The 27,143-nt window shown below is 40.2% G+C and overlaps 1 protein-coding gene across 5 annotated transcripts in view; it reads left to right on the top strand.

The window, feature by feature from the left end:
- The window catches only part of PPP4R2 (protein phosphatase 4 regulatory subunit 2), a 33,371-nt gene that overhangs the window by 4,306 nt on the left and 1,922 nt on the right, over window positions 1-27,143 (top strand). For 2 of the 5 annotated variants that reach the window (XM_082210362.1, XM_082210361.1), the window contains exons 2-8: window positions 14,330-14,382; window positions 17,853-18,023; window positions 21,646-21,739; window positions 22,823-22,860; window positions 23,606-23,680; window positions 24,569-24,712; window positions 25,892-26,166. In XM_082210362.1, coding sequence (XP_082066488.1) covers window positions 14,351-14,382; window positions 17,853-18,023; window positions 21,646-21,739; window positions 22,823-22,860; window positions 23,606-23,680; window positions 24,569-24,712; window positions 25,892-26,166 — 829 coding nt within the window. In that variant the 5' untranslated portion in view covers window positions 14,330-14,350. Of the gene's footprint in view, window positions 1-1,298; window positions 1,451-14,329; window positions 14,383-17,852; window positions 18,024-21,645; window positions 21,740-22,822; window positions 22,861-23,605; window positions 23,681-24,568; window positions 24,713-25,891; window positions 26,167-27,143 lie in introns of all 5 variants that reach the window. The other 3 variants (XM_082210363.1, XM_082210359.1, XM_082210360.1) reach the window with 2 other exon arrangements.

The following is a 27,143-nucleotide window of genomic DNA, read 5'->3' as shown; positions in this document are numbered from 1 at the left end:
TGAGTCCTACCCTCCAGAGCAGAAGAAAACAAGCTTGCTCCATCTTCCATGTGACAGCCCTTTATACATTTGAATGTGATTATCATATCTCCTCCCAGTCTCTTCTTTTTCATGCTAAACATACCCAATACTGAATTCCCTCAGCTGTTTCTCATAAGGCTTGGCTTCCAGACACTTGATCATCTTCGTCACCCTTCTCTGCACGTTCCAGCTTGTCAAAATTGTGCCCAAAATTGAACACGGTATTCCTGGTGTGGTCTGACCAAGAGTGGTACTATTGCTTCCCTTGATTGGAACATCATACTTCTGTTGATGCAGCATAGAATAGTATTACCTTTTTTATGCTGTTGCATCACACTGTGGATTCATGTTAAGCTTGTGGACTACTAAATCTCACACAATTTTGGATATTAGCCAATGTCTATTAAAATTTGTGTCAGTATGATAGAATGGAACAATGATTGTAAAAGCTTGCATACAGGCAACCCTTGATTTGTGCAGGGATTATGTTTTGGGTCATTATGCGCAACGGTGGAGCATGTATAAGTTCACTCATTAGGCCCCTTTTCCCTGCTATTTCTATGTTCGCAGCAGTGCACATGTGCACGGTCGCACGTTATTTGAACGCACACAAAATGATCATTGCCCTGTATTTCTTATTTATATACTTAATAGTAGCCTGAATCCTATGTGGCCTTTCTTAACAAATTTTATTTGTATTTGCTTTAGTATCAGAATTAGTCCTCTTGACAGTTTGGCTTTAGAAAGTTCATATCTAGCATCTTAACATTTTGGTAACCTTAGACTACATTAGCTTTCAGGATAAAATGCCAGGACATATTTTCAGGATTATTGTTGTACCTTTTTAATGAATATTAGCCTGTTGGTTGAAAGTTGATTGAAAGAAGCACCAGTATTGAAAATGTGGCTGTTAAGTTTTTTTGTTTTAAGAAACACCTGAGAATTTCCCGATAGAAAAATGTTCTGTTGATGGTTGGCACATATACAAATGATTGTATACATGTCAACCATGAAAAAGGGTTGTATAATAAAAGAGGTGGCAAACTTGTGCCTTATAGACCATATATGCCCCTCAAGACAGTTTCAGTGGACTGCAAAGACCACACTTTTCTTTTTGATTTAATAATATGGGGGATGTGAGTGGTTTGTAGCATTATTTGTGGGTCTTACAGTCTTAGCTAAGTGCCCCAGTGCTATTTTGTGCTTTCCTCTGTTTTCATTCAAGCTTTCCCCAAGAGTCTGCTCTGATTTTAAGTGGTAAACTTCTGTATTCACAGGATTTCTTGAGCCCTCTTGAACACTGCACACGGTCGGTCGTAGCCTTGTCTTTGGCTGTTTCCAGTAGCTGCGATGTGGGGAGGGGGCAGCTTGGAGCCCCATCATGGCAGGATTCCATTCATTCCCTTTTCCCTCCTCACCATCTGATTCAGTGAGCAGAGACATCCCCTTTAACTGCACAGGGGGCTGCATTTTCTCCTCCCTCCCCCGATTTCTTTAGTGTAGCCACCAATATTGTCACCACTCTTGTACCAAAGGAAAGGTCACTTTTTTTCTTTACCTGTGCTCATCAGGGCAGAAGGATTGCAGAGACCTCGGATCTTATAAATCCAATGCTACCATGCTGGGACCTCCTTGAGACTTGGTTCTTGAACCTTGAAGATATTGGCAGGAATGCAGCCAGTAAAAGTGAGGGCAGGGAAGCATAGAGAGAGTAAGGAGGCAGAAAGTGGGGAGGAAGTGGGTCCTGCTGAGGGATCTGTTTCTGCTTGCTTGTTTCCTTCCCCCACCCCCTGTGTGTCATGTCTATGTGCTATGTGGGTTGGGGCATGTACACATGAGATATGCATGTTGGAATGAAGCCTTTGAAGGTGAGGCCTGTACTTTGAAGTGAAACAGGCTAGGCAAAGGCTTGTAACCTCACTGAGAATTGCGTATCTGTGCTGCAAGCGTTCGTAGGATGAAGATGTGCAGTTCCCTTTCAACAGTTTGAACAGGAATGTGTTGTATATTATTAGGTAGTACATTGAATAGAGGTATGGCCTGCTTTAACAACAGATAATGCACTTACTGGTTTCCATGGGTTAATCAATTAGGAAAAATGATTGTTCTGGAAACTTGGTGGGGGCATAGCAAAGCTTGAGGCAAGACCTGTTCATAAAGCCAGTTATTGTCTGACACAGAGACTTCACAAAATTAATGCTTTGTTGATGCTATTGGTTAGACTTGTACAATGCATTCTGTTGTGCATTCTGCAGACATTTTGAAGGAAGATAAACAGATAGTAAATGTGTATGTTTAACTGTGGTGTTAAGCCATAACAACAATTCAAAAAAGTACAAAATTTCAGTCACTCAGTTTAGTTTATTTGGTCTTCAGACGATAAACAGCAGATACAATACAGTGTTAAGACAACCATAGGGAAGAAACACAGCATGAATGCACACATACTGTGCCTTTAAAATAAGAGTATAACAAAATCCACGAGCAATCAAAAGTAGTTTAAAAATGCAGACATCTTTAACTCTGAAGACATCTAGCTGTGGTCTAGTTTTAAAGGCTACAGCCAGGGACTTTGCTATATTTTCATTAATTTTGGGGTTAGTGCCTGTCATTAAAATTGAAACATAAAATTCATCTTAGTTCCCCAAGTGTAAGGAAAGTACTGGGGAGATAGAGTAGGAGTTTATATTCTTATAAACATTACAGTATAGAAGAGCATTGGCCATGTTTCAGCTGAGCCAGTTTCACAAGGACAAACTATTAAATGCCAGGGCAGCATGATAAATCAACTTTTCGTAACTGCTTATGGTGAAACAATGGATTTTTCATTTCTTATATATTGTATTGAATTACAACTTGAATTCCAAAGAATTCAAATTATAGTGCAATAAAATACAACATAAAATATTAAAAAGCTAAAAATACAATTTAAATGTATATGAATTTAAATGTGATGGATATGCCATGTCCTGTCTTCAACCACAAATTCATATACGGTACATGTCATTGACCACTGAATGAAACTGGTTGGTCACTGCTGGTCTTCAAATCAGTTTGCAACCCCCTGTGTAGATCAAGGTACAGTAGTGTGCAAACCCTTTTTGCCAGAGCTAATGAATTTTGCAAGTTAATAGCTAGAAATTTAATGTACAGTGGTGCCTCGTAAGACAAAATTAATTCGTTCTGTGAGTTTTTTTGTCTAGCGAATTTTTTGTATTGCGAAGCACGGTGTTGGAAAAGTTTTGGAAAAGCTTCAAAAATCACCAAAAACCTCGAAAAAGGCTACTCACCGCGTTCTATGAGTTGCTCCTCGAAGTCAAGTCAGAACTGTATTAACGGTGTTAAGAAAAAGGAAACAAACTTGCAAAAAACGCAAGAAGTTTTTGTCTTGCGAAGCAAGCCCATAGGGAAATTCGTCTTGCGAAGCAGCTCAAAAACCGCAAAACCCTTTCATCTAGCGAGTTTTTCGTCTTGTGAGGCATTCGTTTTGCGGGGCACCACTGTAGTTGTTTCTTTTTCTAACCCAGGTTTCTGAAAATGGGATAGTGAGTAGCCAATGGTATGAAGTTTGTTATTAACAAATTTTAGCCAAGAGCAAGCAAAATTAGTAAGCAAAGCCAGGGATAGGTAACTCAAATGGGTTGAGGATAAATATAGGTGAGGCCAGTAACATATTACAAGGAATAACACTAATATTTCCAAAGGAAAAATGCCTGCCTCAAGTTGTGCTTGCAATGTAGTTTTACATCTAGCTGCACAGAAGAAGCGTCTTTTTCAAAAAGTGGTTTGCCTGTCTTTAAGGATCAATTAAGCCCTAGTATCCAAAGTTGATAATCTTGGTAACTGCTTTGACTTAATACAACTTCAAAACTGAAGGTATATGCTGTTGTCCTTAAACCTTAAGAGCAGTACTTCTTTAGGAAACTTACTATGAGTTTTTTAAAAAATGAACTGCTCCCCCCCCCACTGTTTCAAAGCAATATAGTGGTACCTCTGGTTACGGATGGGATCTGTTCTGGAGGCCCGGCTGTATGCAGAAAAGTCTGTAACTGGAGGTGCCCTTCTGCGCCCGTGCAAGGTACGATTGAGTGCTTCTGCGCACACACATCTGGCATGCAGATCGCCTGTGCGCAACGCGCAGGTCGCTTTTGTGCATGCTTCTGCTCAAGGTGAAGATTACGTATCCAGAGGGATACGTAACCTGAGGTACCACTGTAAAACATGCAAGCAATTAGCCTTCATAGGTATCCATTTAACTTTTTTATTTTTTTAAGACTAAATGGGTGAATCCTTTTCCATACATAATCAGTTATGTAGACACAGCCCCCAAAATTAACTTATTCCCTTGGAAATTATAGTAGCTCTCTTATCCTCACCTGCATTAGTCATTTGTGGAACACTGTGGTTAGAGTGTTGGACTGGGACCTGGGAGATGAGGGTTCATATCTCAGCTATGCAGCTCTTGGCTTTTCAGCCTAGCCCTACCTCATTGTGGGGATAAAATAGGGAGGAGAGCAATCTATGCAAGTGTGAGCTCCTTGAAGGAAAGATGAATTATAAACGTAATAAATAATATTTGCCTGGAAGTGTATGGAGGGAGTGGGGGATGGTAACATTTCCAATTTCATAAAGCTTCTTTTGTTGGAAGATTCTCACATCCCATGAATGACTAGGTTGGTGTGACTATTTACAAGAATGCATTTAATTATTGTTAAGTATCTTAGGCAAGCTAAAGTTCATATGTGAAAGTAGATAAACAGGACTTGAGCTGCCAAGTGTTGCAAAATTATGCTCCCTAGGAGTACCTGTTAGACTCACAACTCCTTTCAGCCTTTGCCTATATGACCAGTGATCAGGAATGAAGAGAGAGTTGTAATCCGAAGCATTTGGTGGGCATCATTTTGGGGAAGCATGCAGCACACGGTGTAGTTTAAACTTGCTTGATTTCTTTGGCAGTGTAAACATTATTGCTACCAAAACAATAGATCAAAGCTTCATGCATGAGGACATCTCTCCTGTGTGCATAATAATGTCTTTGGGTTCTGGCTTTTAACTACAGGATCCTTATTTGACAAGGTTTCTTAGAAGATTATCCAACTTGGATGCAAAACCTGTATTGTCTTATATTATTTATTGAGCTTATAAACCACCCTTTCTTCAAAGGAATCCCAGGGTGTTTTACAACAGCAATTAAAAACAACATATGCAACGAAAATCCAGTAGCAGACATGATACTCTAAAACTTTGCAGACTCTAAATTAGTATCACCAGAAATGGGTGAAAAATTGTGTTTCGGTTGATTCTGGAAATCCATGAAAATTGAGGCTAACCATACCTCCTAAGAGGAAGGAATTCTGTAAATGGAGCACTGTCACAGAGATTACCCTGTCCTGTGTCACAGCACAGTGACCTATCCCCAATTAAGGCCACAACAAGAAGGGCCACCTCTGCCAATCTCGGAGGATAGCTGTAATTTCATTTTAGAAACTGAAAGTTTGGATCACATCGAGATATCACTCTGCTTTTTGGACAATATTGGGAATAGCTCAGTCGGTAGAGCATGTGATTCTTAATCTCAGGATCGTGGGTTCACGTTGGGCAAGATATTCCTGCACTGAAGGGGGTTGGACTAGATGATCCCTGGGGTCTCTTCCAGCTCCATAATTCTTAGGTCCCATGGTAGCATGTAAAACTCTACATAATCAATAAATAACAGTAGTGACCATGTCGTTGATGGGGGCAAACAGGGTAAAGGGTGTGGGTTTTTTGGTTACTTTCATATCACTTCAGATACTTTTGTATTTGATGCAGAGTAACTTTTATCGTGAACATTTTTTTCAGCTGAACTGTTGAACAGCTTCCATTATCAAATTGTTGGTTTCTGATAATGAGCGTATGCTTTTTAAATGTACTGTAGTTTTTTAAAACTTAAAATGTTGCCAATTTGCTGCTAGTGAAGCATCAGTGCAGTTCTTCTAAACTGAAGGCTGTGCATGTGGGGAATGCATTTTTAATCTGTCAGTCTGTTTTATCAGCCACATTATTTCAAGGGAATGTGTGAAAGGCATGTCACATTTTGTGCTTTTTTGCACTAGAGGATTTCCTTGCACATAAATGAGCCTCAAGTGATAGATGCTTTGAAAAAGCGAACAGACCCAATGCTTTTGCTGCTGTTTCAGAGCTGGTTGCTGTACCAAACACTATTGAAAATTTGTTTTGTGGAATTTTTCATTTTGGCTCTTAATTCTTATTGAGGAAATAAGAGCATTGTAACAAATTGTTCTGATTCACACAGCTTTCTTTAAGTATAAAGGCATTTTCACAATCTTTGAATGAAGTTCTTGTTTGTACCGGAAATAAAACTGCATGCCTGGACATGTCAGTGAGTTGAAGCTCTACCCAATTTTATGTTCCTTGTAGTTGCACATATTGTGTCTGGTGTGAATTATAGAGGAGCATGTGACAAAACACGAAGCAATCAGAGCACCTCTTGTGTCTGCTAATTTAGTTGCATGCTAATTCATTCTCTTTCATTCTCCTGCACTTATTTGACTCTAAGAATGAACATGAACAACTTGTCTATCTTGTATCTGTTTACTTCTGTTGTTTTTTTTAACTACTGTATTTTAACTATCATGTTGGACTTTCAATGTACAGTGGTACCTCGCAAGACGAACGCCTCGCAAGACGGAAAACCCGCTAGACGAAAGGGTTTTCCGTTTTGGAGGCGCTTCACAAGACAAATTTCCCTATGGGCTTGCTTCGCAAGACGACAGCCCATAGGGAAATATCCGGGACAGCGGGGAAGCGCAGCGCGTCTTCCCCACTGTCCTCGGACCTCCTCCGAAGCCGGGCGGTGGGGCGGGAACGCCTCCTCCCGCCGTCGCCGGGCTTCGGAACGATGCTCCGAAGCCGGGCGGCGGGGCGGGAACACCTTCTGAAGGCGGGCGGGGGGCGAAAGTCTTTGCTCCCCCCTGCCTGCCTGTCCCAGAGGGCTTTTGAAGGCAGGCGGGGGGGAGCAAAGACTTTCGCCCCCCGCCCGCCTTCAGAAGAGGTCCAGGACCTCTTCTGAAGGCTGGCGGGGGGCAAAAGTCTTTGTCCCCCCTGCCTGCCTTCCCAGGGGCTTTTAAATCGCCCCGGACAGCGGAGAAGTCCTCTGCTGTCCCGGGGCGATTTTAAAATGCCGCCCGCCAGCATTTTAAGATCGCCCGGACAGCGGAGAAGTCCTCCGCTGTCCCGGGGTTTTTTAAAATGCTGGGGGTGGGAAGAAAAGCCCTTGTCCCCCCCCCCAGCCTTCAGAAGAGGTCCGGGGACAGTCTGTCCCTGGTCTGAAGGCAGTTTCCCTAGGAACGCATTAATTGATTTTCAATGCATTCCTATGGGAAACCGTGCATCGCAAGACGAAAAACTCGCAAGACGAAGAGACTTGCGGAACAAATTAATTTCGTCTTGCGAGGCACCACTGTACTTTTCAATGTTTGCATATCCAGATGGGTCAAAATTAACTGCCAATGGTGGGTATTTGTCAATTTTACGTTTACTTATGCTGCCCAGATACTGTTGAGTGCAGTTATGAGTTCAGATGTTGTGAGAATACACCTTAATAGTGTTGTTTTTTTTAATTGACTGGCAAGTTTCCTTCTGCAGGTTCTAGCATGGAGCTGGCGATACATTTCAAGTTGTATTTCACAAAATTATCCTGTTTGAGCAGCAGAACTTCCTCTCTTCATGTGGCCTCCCCCCCCCCCGATCTTATTTGGAGGTGGGGGGGGACCAGGATATATTGGGTGGATGAAAGGGAGGGGTTCTGTTGTGCAAGTGGAAATTGTTGTGGCAAAAGTACAATTTCATTGGATACAGCCCTTAGTGGTTTTCCTTATTTATTTAACACGTCCTTTTCCCAGTAAAAACTCAAAAATAAAATGCAACACATAATAATAATTTTCAGTGCATTTTACAAGAAAAGTTTCTAAGCAACTTATAAAGCATTAAAATTTCAAAGATGCCCTAAATGTTTTTAAAATACAAAATATTAAGAGTGTTTATCAACTTACAAGACAATAACAATGAAAAATATTCTTCCCTATCCTACTTAAAGATTAAAAGAAACCCTACTAAAATCAGTTTGCCTTAATTCCTAGTATTGCTTAAGTTGAGGTACTATTCTTCCTTAAATGCACAGAACCCATGCATGTGCATGCAGTACAACAGGCCATCTTGTGATCTGGGAAGTCTGCGCATGCTTCCTATGTGCACTCAGAGGTTCTCTTACAATCAGGTAGTATATAAATTTACTTAAAAAGAAATCCCCATTTTGCCTTTTTCTTCTCAGCCTTGTTACATTATAATTATTATGTTTTAGTAGCTGTTGTTATTTATAAACTACCCTTCAAACAAGGATCGCAGGATAGTTTACAGTATAAAAACACAAAATATGTAACATAGTAGCAAACAGAGCAATAACACACATGGATAACACACACACACAGAGAGAGAGAGAGAGAGAGAGAGAGAGAGAGAGTTTAAAAGGCCATCAATTGTTTAATTAGCCAAAAACCTGGGAGAAGAGGAATGCTTTTTCTTGGCACCTAACGATAATAGCTTGGAGTACACATTATCATCATTATCATTTACTTGCCCTTCACCTTAACGTTCCAAGGTGGGTTGCAACAATTCAAACACAATATTGAAAGACAGTTCAAACAACTTAAACCTGATCATGTGGAATAAGAGGATTGTATAGGGATGGGGGAAGTATGCACAGATGTTTCATTGTCTGGCCTTACATGCTAGGAGGGGTGTGTGTGGAATAGAGCTCTTTTAAGCTCAGTGGGGATCCTTCCACACACGGGCAGAGATTATCATTAATTATCACTCTAGATACTTTACAGCATTTTGTTTGCTCTTATCCTTCTATTGTGTCTGTTTATGCATTTTATGAAAGCTTTAATCAATTGCAGTAATTCATAATTAGGTGTAAGAGAAATTACCACAGAACATATGCATATTACTGAAAAAATTAGTAGTAGTAATAGTACTATCTAAAGCTCATGGATTTGGTTCCATTTGAAATGATCCCACATGCTGCAAACACTGTCTAATCAGTGCCTGTATGTCTGTGTTCCTGATTACTCTTTGTTCCAGAAATCACAGTTGCACTCTTGACGTTTTCAGCAGCTAGTGTTAATTTTTAATCTGACCCCCCAAAATATGTGGTTTTCTCAGATAATGTATGGCAGTCGCAGGTGGCACTGTGGTGTAAACCACTGAGCCTTAGGGTTGCCGATCAAAAGGTCGGCGGTTCGAATCCCCACGATGGGGTGAGCTCCCATTGCTCAGTCCCAGCTCCTGCCAAACTAGCAGTTCAAAAGCACACCAAAAGTAGATTACCGTATTTTTTGCACCATAACACTCACTTTTTTCCTCCTAAAAAGTAAGGGGAAATGTCTGCGCATGTTATGGAGGGAATGCCTACGGGTGGCATGCCTACGGATTTTCCTCTAAAAACTACATGCGTGTTATGGTCGGGTGTGTGTTATAGAGTGAAAAATACGGTAATAGGTACCACTCCTGCGGGATGGTAAACGGCGTTTCCACGTGCTGCTCTGGTTTCAGTGTTTGTTGCGCCAGAAGCTGCTTAGTCATGCTGGCCACATGACCCGGAAAAACTGTCTGCGGACAAACACCGGCTCCCTCAGCGTGTAAAGCAAGATGAGCACTGCAACACCAGAGTTGTTCACAACTGGACTTAACTGTCAGGGGTCCCTTTACCTAACTGGTGTTGAAGGGATTGTAGATGCTCATTCATACCTGTAAACTGCTTATCCAAAATAATTGGTATTAATAAAAATTGTCTTAGCCCAGTCTATTAAAAAAAATGATAATTTAGATAGTCCTTGATAATTTGCTTCAGTTTCTTCAATCTTTGAACAAGGAGGCTTGTATTAATGGAGTGTGTCCCAGAAATGTGAATGATGTATTTGGAAAGTTAGTTCTTCCCTGTTGTCATAGATTTCATGCATGTGCACAACATGTGAAACAGTAATTTACCGGTAATTTGGACAACTATATTTGGTGACCAATTTTATTTCCAATCAAATAAAGTAATATCCCTTAAGCCAGTGAACTCTCAGTAAATTCATTAATCTATTCTTCTTTGTCAGGTGATTTGCAGCCTAAGTAAGGTGCTACTTAGTATTGGCCACTTCTGTCACAGTGGTTTCCCCACTTGCCCAAACACTTCAGAAGCAGAGAACTCTGGGGCTCAGAGATGAAACATCACAGTATTGTTTGAGAAATGAGGAATTTACCATGTTCACTAATAGCACCATTACTTTGAGCACAAACAATGATGAAAGTGACTGTTTTGCAACGTAAGGGGGAGTGACTAAAGAGAATGTTTAATCAGTTTAGGGGACTAAATACTTCTGGTCAAGAATCTTTCACTGACAACAAAGAGACAATTCAATTTAAAAAAGAATGAAATTTGAAGAAGCTGGCTCAGATGAGAGAATGCAGAATATCATCTGCTGCCACATAAAAAAAAAAAAAATTAAAATGACCAGCATGTGCAAATTCTATCTGAGTGGCATCTCAACATCTACAAGAACATATAGGGAGATCACAATTTAACTTGTTTGCTTTAAAATGCTTGTAAAATGACTTGTTAAGGTAGTTTAGAAGTCTGTCAATTGGTGGGAATGTGTTGGAACGAGGAGATGTAAAACTTATCTAAAGATATAATAAGCTCCTGTAAGACTTGATGAAGGCACATGGGGTGGATTCCCCCCCCTCCACCCATCAGTGTCTAAAAGACAGTTGAGGGTTGTTACGAAACTGAAGAGACATTGAGGATTCAATCTGAATAAAAAGGCTTGATTGCTAGAGTATTGGGGATCTTGTGATAAACTATCCAAAGCTGTCAATATAAGGGAGTAGTTAATGGAGCCTTTGTTGTGGCTGTACTTCTGTCTCTTGCTATTCTACAGATTTCCATTGGCATATTTATTTTACTTGCACACAGCAATCCGTAATGCTGAAATGAATAGGAAGCCTTCCTTCCCACAGGAACTTCTGCACATCATAGCACCAACGTAATTTTTAAAATCGGGATGAATGAGAATCTAATCTTTAGAATAGATGGAAATGAAAGCAGTTACTTGATAAATGAGACTCAGTTCCCTTTTTCTAGGATGAATGAATTACTACTAATTATGGTGCCAGCCCAATATTGTTATAAGTGGGAAATATGTCGAGCTTTTTTAAAAGATGTATTTATTATACATCCTCTAAATGGGGCTCCAGGGGCTCTTATGTAAAGAGGCAGATTGCTACAGCTAAAGATTCTTCCAGACCGCTCACTGGATCACTGCTTTCTTTTAATGCTGTGTGTAAAACTGTTTACACAATATGTTGTGTAAAGAATATAATACCACAAATTATACTAGCTAAGATACTTTGAAATCCTGAATTCACAAAAGGTGGTCAGTAGTCACTGCCATATAATCCAACTTAACTGTTGCCTGCCACTCTCATAAACACCCACCAAAAGGTGAGAGACCCCTGACTCCCAATTCTGTATGAAGCCTGTGGGGAGAAGGGGGGGGGTCTCTCATTTCTAAGTAAACTTTAAGGAAAGGCAGAGCAAGCAGGCTTGCGGGTTTCCAATCTTTGCTGATTGCTAGTACAAGTCACTCTCACTTTGAGTGATGACAGAACAGGACAGCTGCCATGAAAAACCAAATTTTGGGAATCCCTGCTTACAATACAAAGCAAACATCCAACAGATCAAAGTTTTAAAGATATAAAAACTCTATACCTGCCTTGTAGAAGAAGCTGTGATGCAACTCTCCTACCACTACTGAACAGGGAAAATATTTTATCTGCTAGTGAAGACAAAATTACCTCCCCGCCCACCCAAAAAAACACCTTTAATGTGGGACGCCCACCTTATTCCTGTATGAGATTATGATGATTTCATCCCCCCCCCCACAAAATAGCCACAGATCTTACTGTGGTGATGAACAGATCCCTGGCAAATACATCCACAAAAATATGATCTTGGTGGTAAATAGCTCTTTAGACAAATTGTACATATTTGTTATCTGAATAAATTAAAGAGGAAAAACTAAAAAGTTAGAAATGGATCTAGTGGCACAGTTGCAAAGTATCAGCATTCAGAAAGTTCAAATAAGATAAGGAATAAATGGTGGTACCTCGGCTTAAGAACTTAATTTGTTCCGAAGGTCCGTTCTTAACCTGAAACTGTTCTTAACCTGAGGTACCACTTCAGCTAATGGGCCCCCCACTGCTGCTGCCATCCCGCTGCTGCACAATTTCTGTTCTCATCCTGAAGCAAAGTTCTTAACCCGAGGTACTATTTCTGGGTTAGCGGGGTCTGTAACCTGAAGCGTCTGTAACCTGAGGTACCACTGTACTATTAAATGTTGGAATTATATGTGCTGAAATATGCTTGGCTTCTCTGCTACATTATTTTCATTTTTCTTCCATGGAACTTGAGGATTACCAGGCAATCTTCCATTCATGCATTGACAAAACCAGATATGCTTAGCTGCTTCATCACTTGCCTTCTGACTATGCCCAGAAACACTAAAATTAGTTCTCTGTTTGTGTTCATTTAGATCTGGATGGGTGGTTCACAGCAGTTCTTGCTTCATGCTTCCAGGGTTCTGTGGTGTTGATTATAGTTTGGTAATACTTAATGACTTTTGATGTATATTTCAGCTTTTAGGGGAAAATGAGAAATAATAAAAAAGTTGGCAGATATTTTAAATTGCTTGCACATCATGGGTAGCTAATATTGAAAATACAGGAAATTAATACAGATCATGTGACTTGCCCAAAGACTGCCACAGTTACTCTGTAGCAGAATCATTAGTCTTTTACCCGTCTTTCACATCCCACATCTAAACTTGACTATTCATTATCTATATATGCTCCTCTTCACCATAGTATGAACTGTATTCTGTATAGGCTTTACCCTGAATCTTCTCACTTATCACATTAACTTTGACCATGAAAACCATTGCATTCTTCCATGTAAAATATATATAATAGAAGATAACTAAAGAAGATATTAATGTAAAGCATTTTAGGTTATTTTCGGGATTATAAAGAGCAGATCTGCTGTACTGACATGAGCCTGAAAAATATTAGTTATCTGGAAAATTAGCATTGCCAATGACAAATCGCAAGATCTAACCAAGTGAAAGAAGCTTCCCAACTTTTCATCTTAGTAACTTGTAAGGATAGCAGTAGGGTTTCCCCCATAAGATAAAAGGCAAATAAGAAGGAACTTTTCAGTCTGTAAAATTTAAATGAAAAACATAGAAGCCTCAACAGCTTAGAAGCCGGGGGTATGCCCACACCCTCTCCTACTGCCACCTCGTTACCCCAGTTGCCTAAAGAATAGGAGAATAGCAGGATGACAAGGCTCATTGTATGTGCAGTAGAACTTTGAATTTTCTATATGCATAGGATAGCATCATGCATTATGCATGATCTGGCCAAACTTGGGGATAACTCTGAAAAGCAAGTGTGGTACACAAAGAATTTGTGCTAATTGTTTTTGCATTAAAATATAGCCCTTGGTTGCTGAATAAGCTACTGTACTGTTTTCCATGCATTCCTCTGAGAGGCTGGTTGCAGCATTGTTGTGATGAAGCCATGGTAACAAGAAGAATGAAAATGTCAGTAGGCAGAATCAAGTTAAGGGTGAAAGTGGCCAGCAAGGAAAACAGTCTCTCAATCAAACTGATAAAACCGCTAAGCTGGTTTAAGCTTATGCTGGCGCTGACAATAGCTAAAAGTTTACTACAGTATCTTCTAATCGGTTTTTGTAGATGTTAGTGTTTTGAGACAAGCTGGATTACTTTTGATGCCTTCTAAAAAGCATGTTCTAAAAATATTGCTGCTTTCTTGTAGTTGAGTCTTGTGTTGCATAAAATTCACAAGTTTGTAAGATCACGTGCCCTTGCACAAGTGCACTACAGGTGTTGGTGCTGCCCCAGTAGAACACACCACCAAGGCTTTTGCATGGGTGCAGCAACCTGGTTCGGTTCACATGTGGACAAAAAGTGGGTAGACTGCCTCTTTCCTTGCGGGACTGCAAGTATGCTGCTAAACACAAGTGCCAGCTGCTCAAACCAGGCATTTATTTTAGCTTTGAAGAGGCTGGTATATCCTCCTTCCTACTGGTTGCAGAGACTTAGGAGCCTTTTGATACTCAAACTGCAAGGGAAAAATCAGTAGGCATGTACTTGCCCCAACACTACCCTTTCCCTTACAGCCTGAAGGAGATAGAGCAAGGATGGGGGAATCTCTGGTCCACAAGATTGGCAGGTGAGTATGGTTCTGGGGAACAATCAGCTGCCATCAGGGAACTGTGATGGGTGCTGTTTCGCCAACACAAATAACTTGGAACATATTTAGGGGGTTGCAGGTAGAGGGAGTCTTCCCGGACTCCAAAGCTTGAACCTTATAAGTATAGCACAGGATAACCACATGGGGGAACGACAAGTCATACCACCTGTTGGATAGATTGCCTGGATTAAGTAATTCATCAGAATTTACCCAGAGTGGGTCTAAACTCTGGCATGAATGGCATTGGGTAGGTATGCTTCACTATGCCACGGATCTCCAGAACAGATACAGCCAGAAAAAGTAATACTGGGTTGGTTCACAACATCTGATAGAAGTTAAAAATAACCGTCTTGATTGCTCATCTGCTTAGCTCTGAAAAAGGTTCAGTTCTGACTCATGCTTTAGAAATTAAATGTCTCATTTTGTGTGTGAATAAATTACATGCAAGGTAAATATGCAGGTTTGTACATGTTGAATTACAAGTATATATGAAATTGCTTTTCAGCATTAAAAACCTAAGGCAGGTAAGTAATGGGGTCACAAAGAGTCAGACACGACTAAACGACTAAACAACAACAGCAACAACAAAGTGTCAATGGGGAAGATATGAACATAAAACCTTTTAAAAAATACTTCTGTTCCTAAGTGTTTCCTGCAACTGTATAGCACTTTTTTTTTGCATGATGAAAGACCAAATCAAGTTAAACTGCCTAGTTTGTCTTCAAAATAGGAAACCCTCCTAATTGCTTCCTACTAGATAGACATGCTAACAATAGTCTTGCTTGAGTACCCACTGCAGAGTGGCCACTATTGAATTTTCAGCTTTTATTGCCTTTTAGCTTCTTTAACAGAAGGTTTTTGGTTAATATATTGTACTATGAAGGTGGCAATATCTTTAATAGGTTCCTTTTTCTGTACTTTTACGAGAAATAGCTTTGCTAAACATGAGACTTGAGCTAAATTTTGAAAGTTGCGATTTCCATGGCAAAATCTACATATTTCTTCAGAGTGTTAAGCAAATCACATGAAAATTAAAAACAAAACAAAACATTTTCTCATCTTCATCTAGGTCTTGGACTCACAGCTCAGATGAGCTGTGCAAAAGTCTCGGAAGTGTGGTTTCTAGGGTTCTTGGAAGCTGTACATTCCCTGACGTAGCTATTGGGGCACAGCTCAAGGAAAAAACATCTGAGATACTTAACAGAGCCCTTAGAATTAACATGGCTTAGTAGTTTAGTTTACTAATACAGGACATGAAATCTGATTGCAATAGAATTAAGGAACCAGAAATAATTTCCAATTCAAAATTTTCCAGAAAGCTCACATCACAGCTTGCATTCCTTCTAGTCCATGTGACCACCTATTGCTCAGAACCTGGATGAGAAAGACAAAAATTTGAGGGCAGAGTCAAAAGTACATAGAAAAGTTTAGGGGCTTTTTGACAAAAGCAAAACTTAAAGCTGTTCCATCTTTGAAGAACCTCCAATTTCTATTTTAAAAATGACGTTCTTTTTAAACTTGGGTGATGGCAGAAAGGTGACAGGCAGGTAGTATTTATCATTGGATCATACATCATACATCATATGATGTATGAATATGTATGTGTACAATGCAAAACTGCTTCCGTATTGGTCTGTGCATTAAAAGTTCTATAATAGGTATGACTAACCTGTGGCCCTGAAGATGTTGGATTTCAGTTCCCACCACCTGTGTAGCATTGGCCATACTTGCTAGGGCTTGTGGGAGTTGGAGGATCACAGGTTTTCAAACCATGTTCTAAAACATTTGCATCTTACTCTTGAATGAGTCAACTAACTTTTTCTCGGAGAAGACCCATTGATATTACTAGATCTAGGTTAGCCATGGTCATTAATTTAAATGGTTCTATTCTGAGTAAAGGTTAGCTGAACACAACCTCTTGTTTTTATCTGGCCTTCATTGTCTTTTATCTCTTCTTAGCCATAAAGTGAACAGGTGTCAGGTGCCTGCCCTTATTATGCATCTCAGATGCTCACTTCTGTGTATGAGGCAGACACACCAAGTGGCAGTGAGCAGCAGAGGTGGAAGGAGAACCTCAAAGAGCTCTTTGCCTGTGGGTTGGCCTGCTCAAGTGAAAGTGGGTGAACTACCTAATAGGAGGATATACTTAAGTTGGGTGTTGGTGGGGATATGCTAGATGGAAAGACCCTGGAAGTGAATTGAGACATGGGTTCTGATTTAGCCATCCATAGTTTAAAAGCTAGCCCTACCTACACAAGAATAAATGACTCATATCTAGTCAGGTGATTCCCTCCCCCCTCTTTGTAAGTACTGTGTGCTTTAGTTGGTTTAGTTAGCTTGAACGTGATAAAATAGAGACAATAAATCTTCCATGTTTTCTCATATGTTAGAGAATATGCTTTGTGCTGGGCTAGCAGGCACAATTATTTGAGGATACTTGCGTGCATTATGGTTGAAAGTCAACAGAAATCTAATATGGGCTGTTCCAGGCACAGGGAAGTAGATTTTCTGTGACATAATTCTACAACTGGTGTCTAGATTACCTGCCAGTTGCAAGTGTGATACTGGAGATTTATATCCCTTATGAGAATTCAAAGTGGTTTTCAGTGAGAGAATACATTAATCCCTCGTTCAGCTCTTCTTTCCACTGAGAGTAAGGACAGTCATGCCCCTCTGCATACCAACTGGTCTTCAGCTGGATAAAATTCATGCCTCACTGGAACAACAAAGGAGCTGCTTCTCTGAACCTGCTCCTAAACTACTCTGGTAATGCCTGAATGGAGGAACCACATGAAAGGTCAAACAACTTTGTGTATTGTCATTTGAATATCTGGAGTAAACCAAGCTTGACTGGGGGGAAGTGAGTGGTGGACAAGAGTTTTATTAGAAAGCAGAAAGTGCCCTTTGACTCGTATCCCCCTCTCTGTGAATGCATTTGCTGTTCAGGATTGAGGCATCCCTGCTTTCAAGTCTTATTTGAGCCTTGTTTTCATCTGATGTTTGACCTTATTTCTCTTAGCAAAATTTAATATCACTACCCTTTACTATCACTTGCATCTTCATGTAATAGTTCTGGTTTTGGGGGCATAATGACGAAACCTGCCCTGTTTGTCAGTGATTTAAATTTGGTATTATGGCTCAGGTATAACAGAAAATACTTTTTATTTAATCACTGCTTGGAAGGCAGCTATACTCACCACTCTACCCAGGTTCAGATCTAACAATCCATAGTTTAGAACCTAGCCCTACCTACACAGGATTGAATAAATGGCTCAGATACCTGATCATGTGATTTTCTCTCTCTTTCTCTCTCTCTGTTTGTCTTGTTTTGCCTGCAGGTATTTTTAAAGCTAACTGTGCTGTGCATGCTTTATTGCTTTAATATAAATATGGTTAGCATGTGTTTTTTTGTGTGCTGTTAAGCAAGCTGTGTGTGTTTCTTTTTTTAGGATCCAGTGGTCGCAATTCAAAGGCTATTTTATTTTCAAATTGGAGAAAGTGATGGATGACTTCAGAACTTCTGCTCCTGAGCCAAGAGGCCCTCCTAACCCCAACGTGGAGTATATTCCCTTTGAGGAGATGAAAGAACGTATTCTGAAAATAGTCACTGGCTTTAATGGGTATGCAATCTTAGATCAAACCTCACTTGTTGTTCAGACCGCATGATTTATTATCAAACTTAGACATTCTGTTTCTGTCTTTCATATTGTAGTAATTTTCTGCCATATGTTCAGCAAAATGAATAATTTCTATAAATAAATGTTTCTTGGCAAAGTTCAAACCATTGTGGTAAGCTTTCTGAATTGTCCTCATGCAAAAATCACTTGCTTACATTCTTTCAGTTCATATCAGGCTCTTCAAAGGTTGCGCCTTCTAATTTGCATGATAGCTTTTAAATAACTTACTAGATGACTAAGTTCCATGTGAACCTGCAGTGAGGACAGAATAGGAATCTAAGCTACTAATTCTTCTAGTTAGTATTGCAGGTCAGAAAGCTCTGTGTCCTTTTCCACTACAGCTCAGACTATGAACATAGCTTCTGAAATTCACTTGGTTTTAGTTCATAGGAACAAATGCAGGAAGCTACATTATACTGAGTCAGTCAAGCTCAATGTGGCCTGTGCTGACTGGGAACTTCACAGTCATAGAATCATAGAATTGTAGAGCTGGAAAGGACCCTGAGCATCATCTAGTCCAGCCCCCTGCAATGCAGGAATATGAAGCTGCCCCCTATGGGGATCAACTTTCAACTTTGGTATTATCAGAATCATACTGCAGATTGAACCTGAGACCTTGCTAGGCAAAGTGGTGCTCTACCAGTGAGCTGCTGCTCTTTTAATGATTTTGTGCCTGTTTTTAAGGCTTGCATGTTCAGGTACAGTGGGCTGGTGCGGACAGAATGCTGACTTCATGTTAAGTGTGGTTAAGAAATAAGGAGACAGCCCCTGGACTGCGAGTCTCTTGCCCTTAGCTGTGGTTAAGCAGTTTTTGATACTACTAGGCACAATTAAGGTTAAGCAGGATGTCCTCTAACCTCCTCCAACCTCAAACAATGGGGTGATAATGGTTAGTCAACCCCAGAGTAGACCTATTGAAGTCTGTGGACTTGAGATCTGTTGAAATAAATGGGCTTCTTTGGTTAAATGAAACCCAGACTAATGTTGGTATCAGTGAGCAGCATAAACATGGTTAAGGGGTGGGGGTGGAGAATGTTTTGTGAGGAAAGAGCAGGTTTCCAGTATTGGCTCCCAGTTTTTAGTGCAGTTACAGTGGTACCTTGGTTGTTGAACTTAATCTGTTCTGGGAGTCCGTTGGCTTCCAAAACATTTGGAAACCAAAGCACAGCTTCTAGTTGGAAGCCTGGGAAGCTGTGCCGGATGTTTGGCTTCCAAAAATTGGAACACTCACTTCCGGGTTTCGATTGTTCGGGAGCCGAAGCCGATTTGTTTGGAAGCCAAGGCATTTGAGATCCGAGGTACGACTGTATCTTGGAGCCAGAGTTGTTGTCTCTATACCAATCATTTGTAGCAATATATTAAGCATCTCCTTGAATAGTATTTGTTTGCTTGAGGTGGTCAGATGTTTGTGGCAGTTGAAGCCAAGTTAAAACTGAGCTTCTCAACCTATTCTCTGATTTAGAAATCCTACATCAGTATTAAATTTATTCCACCATACTAGCATTGAATTCTGTCCACCAAGAACACCATCATATCCAATTAACATTGCAGCTTCCTGGCTCAGCAAATCCAAATACCAAAATATTTTATTGCAAATTCTAATTGGGATCCCACTGGCTTAGCTCAGTACTGGAATTATTATCTGCCCTTATTTAATAGAAGAATGGATCTTAAGGCATCCTCTAATGCGCAAACTCATAAATGCATGAGCCTTTTTATTGTTCAAAATTGGACTGTCTTGCCATAAGACATGAAACGGTGGTTAAGAAAAACTCATGTTATTTTCTAAAGTATTCTTTGATCTTGAAATTCAGAAATTTCAACCAGCAGAGGGAATAAGATTCTATAAAACATAGCCTAGAAGAATTATAAAATTCAGAGCATTTGGAACTGTGCAGCTAACAGTGTAGAGTTTAAAATAAATATTATAGGGCTAAGTTTTTCTAGGTTTTTCATGAAAGGCGCTGACATCCTTTTTGCAACCCTTCCAGAAATGTAAACTCATAAAAAATAATATTTACATTAGGATTTTGGGAGTTGTACTGTGCCACATACCTTAATAATTGGACACAAGTTATTCAGTTCTTCTACATTTGAGATTTATATGGAGAGAGAGAGAGAAACATGCTTTGAGTGATTTGGTGTGGTAGGCATTAGACAAATGTAACAATTTTTTCTTGCTTTTATTCAGGCTGCAAATAGCTGATTGCCAAGTAATTCTTTCTCCTCAGTTTTAAGCAATATGGCTTACACTTTCAAAGAACTATGACATTCAGATTGCAGTCTGCTGACATCTTATGACACTTAGGAGTCCAAAAGAAATTAGCAGTTTTGATAGACCCAAATTCCATTTTCCCTATTAAACTTTAGAGGATTTTTGTGCTGTCTTTAGAACTAAAGTGGTACCTTGGTTCGCAAACGGCTTAGTTGTTGAACAAATCAGCTGCCGAGCGCTACAAACCCAGAAGTGAGTGTTCCAGTTTGCAAACGTTTTTCGGATGTCGAATGTCCAATGCAGCTTGCACAGCTTCCAATTGAGTGCAGGAAGCTCCTGCAGCCAATCGGAAGCCGCACCTTGGTTTCCGAACAGTTTCGGGAGTCGAACAGACTCCTGGAATTGATTAAGTTTGAGAACCAAGATACCACTGTATAAACACCACTTGCAATATAAGAAAATTGCGAAGATTTTTGGATCCAGTGACTCTGCCCTGTGTAGTACCATTCTCTTCAGGGTCTAATAATTTGAGAATTGTGTTGGCACTAGTATATAAACCTTTGTCATGTTCTTTTTTTAACCTGGCTTCATCCAGCTCTCATTACATATTATTGCTGACCTTCTTTTAAAAATGTTAATCTCAAAGTAGAAAGTGTGTGTGGGGGGGATTCAATTTCCATTAGCCTCATAGAGCAAGGTTTTTTGGGTATTTTATGTGGTGGGGTTATTAGGCTCAGATATCTTTGCACATGTTTTTCAAAAACAAACCAAATACCTGTGTGGTGGAAGAGCTTGTTTGAAACCAGTAGTCTGTCCTTTATATTGTTCTTTATGGTACCATTTGTACCTTGAAGTTTACACTGTTAGCTTATTATTATTTGTTTTTTTTTAAAAAAAACCCTAATGAAAACCCTGGGCTGCTTTTCACATTAATTTAGTGTGAGGTGTATATGAGATTTTTAGGCCTTACCTTTTTCCCACTAAAATTTTGAACAATCTTTCAGAAGAAGCAGGTGATGAGGACGTTATCTAATTTATGATGGAGGCACCAAAATAATGCTTACTGGTACATAACTCCTGATCATGTGAACCTTTTCTGATTACCTTGAGCATCCTGAGGAATTCTGAAGTGAATTCATTGGCCAGCAAATGAGTTTGTGGTGCTACAGTGCCATCTATTGTCCATAAAGCCTAGCACACTCCTAGAGCTACTAAATGGGAAAGTGTTGAATTCATGTGTAGTTAACCACTCAGATAAGTGCAAAGTGGTATACAGTGGACAAAATTATCAGGGTTGTTCCTTCTCCATTAATTAAAAATAAAATCTAACTAGTTTGTATTTTGTTCCAGTATCCCCTTTACTATTCAGCGACTCTGTGAACTTCTGACAGATCCAAGGAGGAATTACACAGGAACAGACAAATTTCTCAGAGGAGTAGAAAAGGTAATGTCGTCTTATGGCCAAAATTGCAGTTGTACCATTTAACAAATATCCTCAGGATGGCTGTGTTATGGTCAACAATAATTTTACCCCAAATGAGTGGTAGCCATTGTTTAGAGTTCGGCATTATTTGCCTTCTACTTTGTGGTTCATTCATGTTCAATATTCTCATGTACAAAGTGGTATGGAGGAGGTAGCATGTGACTCCCAGGAGCAAGCCAGCAAAAAATTATAACACTTCCTTAGCAAAAGCAAGATCTGCCCTGGAGTGTCAGGTCTAATGAGCACAGCAACTCATCTCCAGCAGGTCTTGCCCCCATGAAGCAGTTACTCATACTGAAGGTCCCCACCTCCCCACAGTTGCCTGTCCCCTCCTCTCCAGGGTTTCTCTCAAGCAATATGAGACTGTGCCCGCATGCAGCTATCTTCTCTGCCCTCTTCATGCCTCTCCTGCTTCTGGGAGACCAGCGGGGAGGGGAGCTTGTCGCAGCAGGAGACACCCTCGCCTCTGCCTCTTGACCTCCTTCCTCTCCTGTTTCAGCTTCTGATCCTGGACTACTCCCTACCACAGACTGTTCCCGCTCACTAAGCCCTGTTACTTCCTCAGTTTCTGACACCTCCTCCCAGTCTTCCCCCTCTTTGTCGTCCCACCACCAATCTCCTGTCTCTGAGCCTTCTTCACTTGGGGTTTCCCCAGCTACTTCCTCTTCCCTGGGTGGGCCAGAACCGCCAACCTTCTGGTTAGTAACCAGGCACACTGACCCATTGTGCCAGTAGTGTAGGGTGGAAGATGAACGTTGCTTACATGTTTGAAGAAACTAGCCAGATTTTTGCCTGCAAGTTTCTAATTTGAACTGTCTTCATGGTTTGTAAATTCTGTTTTGACTTTCCAATATTACTGAAGACTTTTTCCTCGATAGACTTTATTTAAAAGATGCTGTTCAGGACCTCACATGGGGCTCTGGTGTTCATTTCTGGAAGAAGTGTATGTTGCAAAAGGCACAATCACTCCATAGCAAGGATGAAAGCCAGAAATACTTTCCTTTGTCTAAAAATCCTGACCTCTTGTCTTTTTTTGTCTTACAGAATGTCATGGTTGTCAGTTGTGTATATCCATCTTCAGAGTAAGTGTGACCTTGTTTTCCGTAGTTTGACTAGCCACTGCATAAAGAAATGCTTTCTTTTATCTTCCCTGAATCTTCCAGCAGTCAGCTTCATGGGATGTCCATGAGTTCCAGTGTTATGAGATGGGGAAAAAACCTTTTCTCGACTTTCTCCATGTGTGCCATGGACAATTTTATAAACTATCATGTTGCCTCTTACTCACCTTTTCTATTAAAAAAAGACCAAAAAGTCCCAAACCCTGCAATCTTTCTTCATAGGGGAGTCGTTCTACCCCTTTGTAATTTTGGTTGCCCCTTTTCTGAACTTTTTCCACTCCACAATGCTCCTCTTTGGGGGGGGGGGGGCGGAGTTGAGGCAACCAGAACTTTACACAGTAGTCTGAATATGGTCTCACCATAGATTGGTATAATGGTATTATGATACTGGCAGTTTTGTTTTTATTGCAAATGGGACGACTTGCCACATGGAGCTGCTTGCATATTTGCATGCGTTTCATCTTTTGTCTCGTGGAGGGGAGCATTTTGAGGCCCAAAAGCACATAACTTGGAGAGGACAGACATTCAAAATGAAAAAATACTGGTTGGCAAATAATTACACTGTTTTGATATGTGTGTGTTAACATAAGGAATGAAGAGAGTTCTGAAACTCTGGAGGTTTTTTTTGTTTTTTGTTTTTAAAATCATCTTGGTTAGAAGCATTCCACAAGCAGTTCGCAAGACTTAACAACACTTTCATTTATTGTAGGAAAAACAATTCCAATAGTTTAAACAGGATGAATGGTGTGATGTTTCCTGGAAACTCGCCAAGCTATTCTGAGAGGTAAGAGAAAGTGCTTAAGGAAAACAAATGCTCTGAAAAATAAAATCTTCTGATCTTTTTTGATCAGTCCTTTATCCTGTCATTCCAAGGTAACCTCTGTGAAGGACCAGGTTTATTCATTGCAAGGGCTATTGGTGTCCTATTCCTTTTATAGCTTATTTAGAGTCTCTTAGATTGAAAGAAATGTAAAACTCCCAAAAATGGTTTGACATGTTGAGAAAAATGATGAAAATTTAAATGCAATTAGACAAGATGAGTCAGGGAGAAAATTTTTAGATTTCAGAATAATAATATAAAAGTTAAAAGAATGGGAAGTGGCTTCATCTAATAATACAGCAATACCTCTGCGAACATCTGCCGCGTCTCAAGCGTCCATTTCGGCGAACCTAGAAGTACCGGAACGGGTTACTTCCGGGTTTGCTACTCGCGCATGCGCAGAAGCACAAACTGCTCTGCTTGTGTGCGCAGTGCGGCACTTTGTCGAGCGTCCCTTTCGCCAAGTGTCCGGGGCTCCGGAATGGATCCTGGACTCAAAACAAGGTACCACTGTAGTATGTTTGGCACTCCAGACATTTTCTAAAACATTTCCATTGTTTCCTGAAGTTAAGAGATCCATGCTGCAATCTATACTCGCTCATTAGGTGGAAGTCCCATGCAGTGCAATGGAACTTACTTCTGAATAGCTGTACTTAAGATTATACTTTTAGATTCTCCCTGCTTCATTATGTGATCATATTCAAAACAGTCCAAATACAAGCATGTAGCTATCGTTCTGTCAAAAATAGTATGAAGCAAAAGAACCTCCTTGTCTTGAACCACAGATCCAACATGTCTTGGGATTCAGTAGCAATTTGTTTACTAAGATGTAAAATTTCCCTGCTTTTGCAGATCCAATATAAATGGTCCTGGAACACCCCGACCCATCAATCGACCAAATGTTTCTTTGTCACCTCCAATGACAACGAACGGTTTACCAGACAGCCCAGAAAATAAAGAGTCAGGTCTCCCACAAGCAGAAGAGAAAATTAGCAGGTTTGTAAGAGGAGTATTTGGTTGGTTTTTGTGTTTCCCATAGACAGGTTTATAACTTTCAATCCACCTTCCATCAGTCAAGCTGTATGTTTACTTTCTTTTGAACTCTTGACATGCTTCTGCTCTGAACTGGATGTACTCTGTATACATGCAAAGATTTCTTGTGGACATGGGCTATCCCTAAAGTTGAACCTGTTCTATAAATCACTAGATACCACGAACATCAGTACGGTTACTAGATTACGTCTGAGGATAGTGAGGAAATTTATAAAGTGTTAACTGAAGAACTAATAACCTTAACTATTGATTTTTTTTATAACGATATTTATCGAAAAAAGAATTTTTTAAAATTACAAAGAAAAAAGACAAAATTACAAAGAAAAAAGACAAAAACAGAAAAAACACACAAAACCATCACTTTCAAATTCTCCACTTTCTTTACCTTCTTTCCATGACCTCCTCCTCCTCCTCCCATCTCTTGTATCTTGATTAATAATTGTCACAGCAAACCCTTTCCATAATTCATAATATTCTGTCATTATAATACCTTACTCTATTTTCATCTAATCTTATAAAAAACCTTAAAACTTAAGACATAAATCTTATTTTTACCAGCTTCTCATAACCATTACCTTTTTACCTAATTCTTTAAACATTTTTACAGGAGCCAAGTAATTTCATTTCAACATTTTTCCAACGTTCATAAAACATTACTGATGATAAGAAAAAAGAGAATAAAAACAATCCAATCTTCTTCCTGCGTCCCCTCCCCCCGGTCCCGGGATTGTCAGTCCTTTTTATCCCTTTAGTCTGGCACATTAACCTGGTGATCTTATATCCGAGGCCTTCAAATCTCTTCCATGTCCCTTCCGCAGCCCTTCTTTATATTTTCCTTTCTCTCGTGGGAGCTCCAGCTTGGTAGTGTTTTTGACCCTTAACTATTGAGATCCCTAGCAGAGTTTTATTGGTAGATAGTCCTGTCATAGAACACAAACTATGCAGATGGGGCACCACAATCTTGCTTTCATCCTTTATAAATTGTAATAAACACACATTTGAGCAGAGTAGCAGATATTGAAACGACCCAAGGAGACTAGTTCTGTAAAAGCCACATGCCTCTGCCTGCCTGTTGATATGAGATATAAAGATTTTTGTCCACATCAATTCTTTGTCTTTCAGTGAAACGTCGGCATCTGAACCCGAAAGGGTCCAAAGCAGTTCTGTGAAAAATAAACACCCTGAAGAAGATCCGGCCGAAGTTGAGGGACGCGAGGTAAAAAGACTGAAATTTGACAAAGAGGAGGAAGCTGAAGGGACCTCCAACCAAAGTGGCTCCAGCGAAGTTTGTTCAGCAATGGTAGAAGAGACCGAGACGCCCTCTGCATCTCAAGAGAAAGAGAAAGAAACCGTTTGTGAGAGGCAGCATTGTAAAGAAGAAGAGGAAGAGGAGGAAGGTATATCGCTAATTGAATATCACTATTTTGTATAGGGAAGTTTCTTTGTATTTAGGAATATGGCTTGAATTCAGCTTTTAAATTTTGCATCTCTTAGAAACTCCATCACTCTAACATTTGAAGATGCTTAACATTGAATTAAATACTTAACTGTGGGGAAGAAGTGAAGGAATGAGAGGATCTTAATGTTGGTCTTGTTGCTAGGCTATTGTACATATGTTATGTGTGGTAGTGGAGAAACCAGTATTCATAGAGACTGCCCCTTAAACTCTGTGCAGAATCTGTTGCATTCAGTAACTTATCCAAAATTACAGGTAGCTCAGCTCATGCCAGCACACAAATTTGAAGGTATGTTTGTAGATTAGGTTTGGGAATATGCGCCTCCAGTAGTATTCCCACAAACCCTGAGTTCACCCAGGTATGGTTTGCTACTTGGTCACCCTGATGGAGATTTTCCCCATCTTGGCCTTACGTCACAGTGCAGCTGCAACAGATTAATTCTTGCCTCTCCTTTCCCCTGTTGGGTAGGTTCAGAACTGACTTTACCATTGGGCCAGGTGAAGTGAACCACCTCAGTTGACAAGCTGCTATTAAATCACAGCAAATTGTCAAGGACTCCCTTTATTATAGTTCTATCACTGAGGGGCAGTGTAGAATTTGCTTGCTCAGGCTACAAGATACCACAACCTATCTCTGGTTGAGCAACTCAGTGTGTGTATGTGTGCTGCAGGAAACTCACAATTTACGCGGGGGTAACGTTCCGAGGCACCACATGTTTAAGTGAAATCGCATATACCGTATTTTTCGCTCTAAGACGCACCAGACCACAAGACGCACCTAGTTTTTGGAGGAGGAAAACAAGAAAAAAAATATTCTGAATCTCAGAAGCCAGAACAGCAAGAGGGATCGCTGCGCAGTGAAAGCAGCAATCCCTCTTGCTGTTCTGGCTTCTGGGGTAGCTGTGCAGCCTGCATTCG

This window comes from Podarcis vaucheri (assembly GCF_965113315.1).
Source record: "Podarcis vaucheri genome assembly, chromosome: 2".
Taxonomy (NCBI): Eukaryota; Metazoa; Chordata; class Lepidosauria; order Squamata; family Lacertidae; genus Podarcis; species Podarcis vaucheri.
Note: the sequence above shows the minus strand (reverse complement) of the source record. Positions and strands in the feature narration are given on the sequence as shown.